We start from the raw sequence: 10,990 nt of genomic DNA on the forward strand, positions 1-10,990 counted from the left end.
ATCATGAAATTAATTTGAAAAGCACAAGAGACCCAGAATAACCAAAGAAATACTCAGCAAGAAGAATGAAGCAGGTAGCATCACAATACCAAACCTTAAACTATACTACAGAGCCATAGCAATAAAAATGGCAAGGTATTGGTACCAAAATAGACATGTAGACCAATGGAACAGAATAGAAAATACAGAGACAAACCCACACAAATATAGTTATCTCATACTAGACAAAGGTGCCAAAAACATACACTGGAGAAAAGATAGCCTTTTCAACAAATGGAGCTAGATAAACTGGAAAACCATATGTAACAAAATGAAATTAGACCCCTATCTTTCCCTCTGCACAAAACTCAACTCAAAGTGGATCAAGGACCTAAGCATTAAAACAGAGACACTGTGCCTAATAGAATAAAAAGTAGGCCAACTCTTCATCATGTCAGACTCCTAAAGCATAAGAAGTAAAATCAAGAATCAATAAGTGGGATGATATAAAGCTAAAAAGCTTCTTCAAAGCAAAGGAAACAATCAAGAATGTGAAGAGAGAGCCTATATAGTGGGAAAAAAAATCTTTACCACATAACACCTCAGATACAGCATTAATTTCCAGGATATATAAAGAACTCAAAAATCTTAACACACACACACACACACACACAAAAATCCAAAAAAACCAAATAACCCAATCAATAAATGGGCAAAGGAACTGAACAAGCACTTCACTGAAGAAACATGATCAGTCAACAAATATATTAAACAATGTTCAACATCTCTAGCAATTAGAGTAATGCAAATGAAAACTCATCTCACTCTAGTCCGAATGGCAATTATCGAGAATATAAGCAACAATAAATGTTGGCAGGGATGTGGGGAAAAAGGTACACTCATATATTGCTGGTGGGACTGCAAATTGGTGTAACCACTATGGAAATAGTATGGAGATTCCTCAGAAAACTTGGAATGGAACCATTATTTGACTCAGCTATCCCCTTGGTCTATACCCAAAGGACTTAAAATCAACATACTACAGTGACTCAGTCATATCAATGTTTATAGCGGCTCAACTCAGAATAGCTAAACTATGGAACCAACCTAGGTGCCTTTCAACAGATGAATGGATAAATAAACTGTGGTGTATATATACACAATGGAATATTACTCAGCCCTAAAGAAGAATGAAATTATGGTATTTGACAGTAAATGAATAAAGCTGGAGAATATCATGCTAAGCAAATAAGCCAATCCCCCAAAGCAAAAGGCTGAATGTTTTCTCTGATATTCAGATGCTAATTCACAATAGTGGGGAGGGGGCTAAGGAAAAATAGAAGTACTGTGGATTAGACAGAAGGAAGTGAAGTGAGGGGAGGGGGTATGAGGATAGGAAGGATAGTAGAATGAATCAGACATTACTACCCTATGTACATATATGATTACACAACCCATGTGATTCTACATCATGTATAACCAGAAGAATAAGAAGTTATACTCCATTGGGCTGGGGTTGTGGCTCAGTGTAGAGCACTTGCCTAGCATGTGTGAGGCCCTGGGTTTTTATCCTCAGCACCACATAAAAATAAGTAAATAAAATAAAGGTATTGTGTCCAACTACAACTAAGAAATAAATATTTAAAAAAGAAGTTATACTCCATTTATGTATTAGGTGTCAAAATGCATTCTACTGTCATGTATAACTAATTAGAAAAAAATAAAATAAATAAAAAATTTTAAGATTAAGTAAAAAAAATCTTGGAGGAAGAAATTTTCAGAAGAAAAGAATTTTACTTCTGAGAAAGAAAAAAAATGAGAAAAGAGTATATAAAAATTAAGCCTAGGCAACTTGAACAAGTACAGCTGTCTGAATTTCAAAAATAGTCAAAGGACTTTGAAGAACAGAGATATCTAATAATTAATTCTTTAGCTGTTTATATTCTATAGTGTAAATTTTAAATAAAATATACATTTTAAATAAAATCTGCTACAAACCCAAAGACAATATGTGGTATTTTTTCACTTTGTGCAAAGCAAGAAAAGAAGCTATGTATCCATCTAGGTTGACTTAGGGAGTAGCTCAGGTACATCAGGGAAGGAAAAGACACACAAAGTGTAACTAAACTCATTCCCTAGTAAGGCACTCAGGAATTTAAAGAAATTTGGGGGTAAGGCAGCTGACATTTTGGAGTGTAGGAGGTTATGTGTTTGCCGGCCATTCACATCCAAATCTTAAGAGGACAGGGAGGTTTAAGCTCACATCTGGAACAACTAAGACTGTACTTAGTTGACAGTGCCTCCGTACTTGCATACAAACTCCTAAAAGTCGGATGCTGAATTTTAAGCATTATAAGAACCAGGGAGTGAGTAAAGGCTTTGACTGCTGCTGAGAAGCTAAAAAAGACACAGAAATGTGACTGGTATGAAGGCCACTGGTGATGGTGGTTCAGAGCTGGGAGTATAGAAGACAGAAAAAAGATGAGTGGTATAAGTTTGCATTGAATAAAAAGCGTTAGACACAAAATTTCAACATTTCTTTTGAATTTAACAGTGAATGAGATTTCTAACCTAACCTTTACCTTCCTCCCCTGATCCTTCTTCGTAGTGTTTTCCCCATGTCTTCAACAGTTCAGTAAATGATATTAGCCTCTACCTGATTACTGGAGTAAGAAATGTAGGATTCATTCTCGATACATATTCCTTATTGCTGTCCACTAGGAAGCCATTCGGCTGTACTTCCAAAGTGTGCACTGAAGATTTCACTTTTCTCCACCTGCACTACACCTACAAGGATCCAAGCTCTCCATCTCCTAAGTGGATTGTTGTGACAGCTGCTAACCTTGCCTTTGTTCTGTTCTTGCCTTTCTTCCCAAAGAGTCAATTTTCTACGCAGCTAGCCAAAGGGACCTTCTCTAAAGCACAAGTCAGACTGTATAACTTTCTTGCTTAACACATTCTAATAGCTTTTCAGTATAATTAGAATAAAGTCCACACTTTTTACTATGATCCCTGCCAGTCTCTAAACTCATCATGCACTGACCACTCTTTCATTTTCTATGCTTCTACAACACTGGTCTTTCAATTCCTTAAGCAAATCAATCTCATTTCTGCATCCATAGATCTATAATTTGTGAAGTTTTTGCTGCCATAGTACTTCTGTACATTCAAAACAAATACAAGTTAAATGTTAATACAGTGTATTTCAATATGGAAATAATTCAGATTGCAGATTTTTAAAAAATTGATATTTTTTCATAGTAGTAATTTAATTTTTTTACTTATTCTAATTAGTTATACATGACAGTAGAAAAATTATTTTATTTTATAATTGTTCTAAGGATTGTTTTTTTAAAAAAATTGAAATAATTTTAGATTGGTATTTAATACCTAAAAGTAGCATGGAATATATTTCCTAAAATCACAGATGCTTTACTCTATCTGTAGAGAGCAACTATCAGAGTCCCCAAAGTCAGGATTGTAATTACTACTGAATTATTAATTGACTATTTTTCTTTAATTTTGGAAAGAAACTGTGGGAAAAAAATCAAGAAAGTAAAACATTTTGTCATTATTTTTTCACATATTTTAATTTCTGTATGAGTGTGTGTTGGGTGCTAGGGATCAAACCCATGGCTTTGAACATGCTAGACAAACACTACCACCGAGATATATACCTCCAGTCCTAGATAATTTCACTTGGTTACAGAAATAAAACAATACAGATAAGATTGAAGATATCTCTGTTCCTCTCCACAGTCCCACTCTCAAGTCATCCCCAAATGTATAAAAAATTACTATATATATTTCTGATCCATGTGTTTATATTTTATATGATAGATACATATGCATGAAGATTATCTAGCATGGCTTTGTTTTATGAATTTTTAAAAAATATTTTTTAGTTGTAGATGGACACAGTACCTTTATTTTTATTGATTGATTTTTATATGATGCTGAGGATTGAACCCAGTCTCTCACATGAGCTAGGTGAGTACTCTACTACTGTGCCCCGGCCCCATCCCCTATTTTCTAAATTTTTGATAAATATTCTCCTGCTGTATTCTGCAACTTGATTTTCACTCAATGCTTGAGTTCAGTACTTGATGATATTTATGGGGTCTATATATCATTTTAACAGAATATTCCAACATGTATTGTCTTTCCCCTCATTTATGGAAATGTAGGTGGCTTCCAGTTTTTTTTTTTTCTTGTTACAAATAATACTATGGTTAAGTAGGTTTGTAGACATTTCTTGGGCACATATGCAACTCATATGTCTAAGGTCGTTTTCAAGTCCTTACCGTACATCAGAATAATGTTGGAAGATTTCCTAAAATCACAGATGCTTTACTCTATCTGTAGAGAGCATATTTTAATTTTTGTATGATAGAGTTTAGACATCTTATTTTTTAAAGACCCCCAGGTGATACTTTTCATAAAATGTGTTTAGTTATTTTAACACTTCAGTCTTCATAGCATCATATCAAAACAGGACTAAAATAATAAAAGCAAAAAAGGTGAGAAAAGACAAGATCCAACACTGAGGTGTTTTTTTATGTTAAACTTATGCTATATGCTATAGGTAATTCTAAATTTGTGCTATTAATTTCCTGTCAGACAACTGACAGGAAATGCTACAAGCAATACCTAAGATGCACCAAAGGATGCAAAGCCTAACTTTAAGAGCCATTCTTTAAAATGACCTCTGAGATGGCTACAGTAAAATATACATTTTCATATTCATAAAACATTATGAAGATCTCAGATCAGGCTGAGAGCCCCTCCAGGGTTGTGGTCATCTAGGACTTAGCATAGAGTCTGGTGTATAGAAGATATCAAAGTCTGTTGAAGGAATATATGAATTCCATTCTACTTTTATCAGTTGGCACTTACCTCGAACGCTATCCAATAAGGTTCCCTCAGTAGCATAAATATTTAATCCTTTATGTAAAGTTATCCTTACTAACCATTCTTCTACAGCTGCAATATCTAAAATAAAAAGGCAAAACTCAGCTATTTTACGTTATGTTGGTAAAACTTAAGGATATATGAACATCACCAATAATGATAACTTTTCCTTTTCCAACCACTTTGACTGTCAAGTTTCCCACTTTTTCCTACAAACATTTTGCTGATAAAATAATAAAAAAAGAATTATGCAGTGATCTTACCATCACAGCAATGAATCTATTACTAATATTTTTGATTATGATTTTTCTTCTAGAGTTGTTGTGTGTTGGTAAAAAGCAAATTATGACCATCTTGTGAAGTGGTATATTCCTTAAAAGAACCCATCAAAGAAAAGTCCAGGTCCTGACAGCTTCATGACTAAATTCTACCAAACATTTAAGGAAGAACCAATAGCAGCTCTTCTAAAAGAAATTCAAGAGGAGAAAATATTCAAAACTCATTCTACAAGGCCAGTATTTCTCTGATATCAAAACCAGACAAGGATTCAACAAAAAGAAAAAAATTCAATCTAGCATCCTTGATAAACATAGATGTAAAAAAATCCTTGACAAAATACTATAAAACCTGGGGCTGGAGCTGGAGCTCAGTGGCAGAACACTTGCCTACCATGTGTGAGGCACTGGGTTTGATCCTTAATTAGCACCACATTAAAAAAAACCAAACAAATAAAGGCATGCTGTCCATCTACAACTATAAAAAAATTTTTAAATACTAAAAAACCAAATCCAAAAGCACATTATAAAGGTCATTCACCATATCAAGTGGTATTCATCCCAAAGATACAAGAATTATAATTTAAAAGTAAGAAAACAAATGACCTATTTTAAAAATGGGCAAAGGAACTGAAAAAGACATTTATCAAAAGACATACAAATGGAAAACTGGTATATGAAAAGATTACCAATAAGTATAATTATAAGAGAAATGCAAATCAAAAACAATGAGAAATTTCCTCACATCTGTTAAAATGGCCATTAACAAAAAGAAACAATATAACAAGTATTGTCAAGAATGTGAATGAATGGGAAAACTTAAATATTGTCATGGGAATATAAATCTACTACGGAAAACAGTATGGAGGTTTACATTAAAAATAGAATACTATGTGATCCAGAAATCTCACTACTGGTTATATGTCCAGAGGAAACAAAATCAATATATTGAAGAGACATCTACATTCCTATGTTTATTGCAGCACTATTCACAATAGCAAAGATAGAATCAACCTAACTGTCCATCTGTGAATGAATGAATAAAGATAATGTGACATATGTACACAATAGAAAACTCTTCAGCCATAACAAATATTGTCATTTGTGACAACATGCATAATCCTGGAGAACATTATGTTAAGTGAAATAAGCCAGGTACAGAAATGCATAATCTCACTCATGTGTGGAATCTAAAAGAGCTGATCTCTTAGAAGTACAGAATAGAATGGTGGTTACCAGAAACTTGGATGTTTAGAGGGTAAGGAAAGATAGGAAAATGTTGGTCAAAGACATGAAATGACACTTACCTAGGTGGGTTGGGAGTCCAGAATAGGCAAATACATAAAGATAGAAAGTAGATAAGTAATTGCCTAAGGCTAAAGGGTTGAAAGGAGAGAATAGATAGTGGAGGGAGAATAATTGTGAATGTCTGCTAGTGGTTATAGAGTTTCTTTCTTGGATAATGAGAATGTTCTAAAATTGATTTTGGGGATGATTATACAACTCTGTGAACATACTCAAATTTATGGATTGTATACTTTAAGTGAGCAAATTGTATGACATGTGAATTATATATCAATAAAACTGTTGATAATTAAGTAAAATGTATATTATAAAACCCTAGAGTAAATATGAAAAAATTAAAGGTATAAGTAATAATCCAATAGTAGAAAGAAAATGTAATCATAAAAAGCAATTCATATGAATTGAAATCTACCATCTTGCAGGTTGTTTTCTATTTGTTTCATCTCTTCTGTTTTACTTTTTCCCTTTTTTTCTGTCTTTATTCATATGTCAATAATTACATTAAATGCAAATGGTCTAAAATATAAATTAGTTATATTTCCAGATTAGACTAAATTAAATGCTATTTATAAGGAAATCTACTTTTTTTTGCAGAGGGAGGGGTACCAGGGATTAAGCTCAGGTCACTCAACCACTGAGCCATATTTAGTTGTGAATTTTTAAAAAATATTCTTTAGTTGTCAATTGACCTTTATTTCATTTATTTATATGTGGGTTCTGAGAATCAAATCCAGTGCCTCACACATGCTAGGCAAGCGCTCTATACCACTGAGTCAAACCCCAGCCCCACCCCAGCCCTTTTTATATTAGGATCTTGCTAAGTTGCTTTGGGCCTTGCTAATTTGCTGAGGCTGGCTTTGAGCTTGCAATCCTCCTGCCTTAGCCTCCCAAGATGTTGGGATTATAGGTGTGTGCCACCTTGCCCAGCTGAAATCTACAAATATAAAAGCACAGATGTGTTAAAATGAAAGAATGGGTAGAGATTGGAGAATTCATCATCAGTGGCTCTATCCTGGGGGCTGCTATAGTAGCTGTACCCATCTGTCAAGGCTGAGGCTGAAGCTAGGGCACATTTAAGAAGAGCATTTGAAAACAAATGGAAAGACATACTGTATCCATAGACTGGAAGAGCTAATGTTGTAATACAACAATTCTCCCTAAAACTGATCTATTGATTCAATGAAATACAAATTTAAAAAAAATCACAGCCAGATTTTTTTTGTAGAACTAGACAAGTTGATTCTAAAATTTATATGAAAAGGCAAAAGAACTATAATAAATGATTTTGAAAAATATCAAAGGCAAAAGACTAGCATTATTTAGAATATCTATTATGAGGCTTAAAGTAACAAAGAGAGCATGATATTAGTGAAGAAACTGCCAATAAATAGCAATTTAATGGAGACAAAATCATTTTTACAGCAATGGTGCTAGAATAATTGGGTATCTATATTCCAAAAACTTTAATGTTGGTCTATAAACTTATACAAGTTTACTCAAAATGAGTAATAGGCCTACATACAAAATCTAGAACTGTAAACTTTGAAAGCAAGTAAAGGAGAACATCTTTGTGAATGTGGATTAGGTAAAAATTTCTTAGCTGTGATGCCAAAAGTACAATCCATAAAATAAAAATCTGATAAACAAAGTTTCATTAAAATTAAGAACCCTGATCTTCAAAAGACATTCTTAAGAAATGAAGAGACAAAGTTAGAGACTGGGAGAAAATATTTGTGAATCACATATCTGATAACAGACTTGTATCCAGAAAATATCACAAACTTTCAAAAAAAATTTGAATAAATACTTCACCAAATGGCAAATAAGCACACATTAAAAGAGTCTCCATGTCATTAGTTATTAGGGAAATGCAAATTAAAATCACAATTAAGTTCCATTACATTCCTATTTAAATGGCTAAAATTTTTAAAAAATATATGAACATGTATACATACTCATATGTATAAATGCATACATACATATATATGAATATAACACTGATATATAATAAGTGTTCTTGTGGAGGCAAGAAAATAAAAAATAAAATATCATATTCAGGTTAACAAAACATGTATGAGATTGCTTATAGCAGCTTTTTTCATAAATGCCCCAAACTGGGAAAACCAATACCTGTCAACAAAATTAACTATGGTGCATCCATATAATGGGATACTATCCAGTAAGAAAATGAAAGAAACTACAACATGGATGAATTTCCAATGAATTATGCTAAGTGAAAGAAACCAGACTCAAAGGTTATATATTCTATGTTTCCATTTTTATGACCCTGGAATAGGCAAAACTAAAAGAACAGAAAACAGTTGGGAGGTTGATGGGACCTGGAAGACTGAATTTTCATAATTGTATACAATTATGTAATCACTACAATCAGGATATAGGACAGTTCCATCAGGCAATAAAATTACTTAACCTGTAATCAACCAATCAATCAATCGTCTCCCTGGTGGAGTAATTTTATCAGGTGATAGAACTGTTCTATATTTTGATTGTAGTAATTACACAACTGTATACATATGTGAGAACACAGAACTGGATACTAAAAGGGCATATTTTATTGAATGTAAAATACGCCTTATTTTAAAATGAAAAAGAAAAGAGCAAATTGTGCACTGTAAATCCAGAAGGAACTCTTGATATTGAATAGCAATATGCAGTTCAAATTTCAAAATGCTTTCACTATTTTTTAGTTATCACTAAATCTCCATATGGCTCCACTGACTTCAGTTAAATCTTTTAAAAATGGAGGTAATAAGAGTACCTACAAAGAGTATACTCCTACAGTGAGGAACAAACGAGTTAATACAAGCAAAGTATTTAAAGCAGTGCTGACATATGATAATTCAGTGAATGCTACCTGCTGTTTCTACTACTATTATGATGAGTATGTTGCTACCTTTGCTGTTGATTTTACTTAAACTACTCGTAAGATTTTTCACATACAGATGGCCCCCAACCATGGTTTCACTTGAAATGTTTTCTGCTTTATGATGGTGCAAAGATGACATGCATTGATTAGAACCCATACTTCATATTTTGAGTTTTTATGTTTTCAAGGTTAGTATCCTCTCTTGTGATGCTGAGCTGCAGATCCTAGTCAGCTATGTAATCGTGAGGGGAACAACTGTGTTGCCCAGCAATGAAGCTCAGTAGCTTAGGTACTTACAATAGGTCTATCTGGATGTAAACCCCTCATAAGTTGGGGAGTATCTGTATAAAATACACAAAATTCAAGGCATAGTGGTAAATAAGATATGATTAAGGAAGAAAAATGAGAGCAAAATGGCCTTTTTTCCTCTAAGCATTTTTTTCTTTTCTTTTTTTTAAACATTATTATAGACCCTCGCCTTCTGCTCTTCCTTTATATTACTAGAACATTTTTTTTTTTTGTAAAAACTAACTTAGTTCTGGGAGTTGTGTCAGGAGTGGCAGAGTCAGAATATATTTGGTCTTTTTTTTTGTCCCCACTCCCTCCCCTTATTTTTTTCAGTGCTGGGGATCCAACCCGTGCATATGCTAGGCAAATGCTCTTCTACTGAGCTATACCCCAGTCCTTTTATGATTTTTGTTTTAGACAGGGTCTTTCTAAGTTGCCCACGTGATCTCCAAACTTACAATCATCCTGACTCAGGTGCTGGAGTGGCTAGGATTATAGGCATGCGTCACCATGTCCAGCTTATTTGGTCTTTTTATACAAATTCTTATATTCTCAGGTCACCTTTGTTTCTGTCTGGGTGACTTCAGAATTAATGCATTTTGAAATTAAATTTTGTAAATAAAAATAGAAGTAAAACTAATGTGATCTCCACTACTTTGTCAATGTCAATATGATGCCCAAGTACTTACATAATATTCTGTCTTTATACTAATGAGAGCTAGTACATCTTTAAAAAGGGTACAATTTTCAATATGAATGTCTTGCAAAAACAATCACAGAAAGTTCCAATAATACAATTAGTTTTTTTTAGTTGTAGGTGGAGACAATATCTTTATTTTTATTCATTTGTTTATTTATTTGGTGCGGAGAATTGAACCCAGGGCCTCACGTGTGTGAGGAAAGCACTCCACCACTGAGCCACAATCCCAGTCCATACAATTGGTTTTTTAAAAATGAGAAGAATAAAGGTAAAGATAGTGATAAGATCCATATCAGAACTTAGCAGCATGGAGCTTCTGCTGTGGACTTTTATATTTAACATTTCCTTATCTATAGAATCTTTTCTATTTCTCTGCTCTATTCTTACCTTCTCTTACTTTCACCATGTAGGACACAGTTGTGTTAGTTAGGTTTCCGTCACCGTCACCAAGATTCCAGACAAGAACAACTTAGAGAAGGAAAAGTTCATTTTGGCTTATGGTTCACAGGTTTAGTTCATGGTGGGCCAACTTCATTGCTCTGGGCCCAAAGTGAGATTAGCACATCATGGCAGGAGCACGTGGTGGAGAAGCACTGACAGTGTGTGTGTGTGTGTGTGTGTGTGTGTGTGAGAGAGAGGGGGGGG

General features: G+C 33.7%; 1 protein-coding gene across 1 annotated transcript in view; it reads right to left on the reverse strand.

The window, feature by feature from the left end:
* The window catches only part of Catsperb (cation channel sperm associated auxiliary subunit beta), a 108,009-nt gene that overhangs the window by 84,998 nt on the left and 12,021 nt on the right, over window positions 1–10,990 (reverse strand). Inside the window, exon 5 of the mRNA XM_015488451.1 lies at window positions 4,876–4,971. Coding sequence (XP_015343937.1) covers window positions 4,876–4,971 — 96 coding nt within the window. The remainder of the gene's footprint in view (window positions 1–4,875; window positions 4,972–10,990) is intronic.

The sequence above is a fragment of the Marmota marmota genome, unplaced genomic scaffold (genome assembly GCF_001458135.2).
Source record: "Marmota marmota marmota unplaced genomic scaffold, marMar, whole genome shotgun sequence".
NCBI classification, from domain to species: Eukaryota; Metazoa; Chordata; class Mammalia; order Rodentia; family Sciuridae; genus Marmota; species Marmota marmota.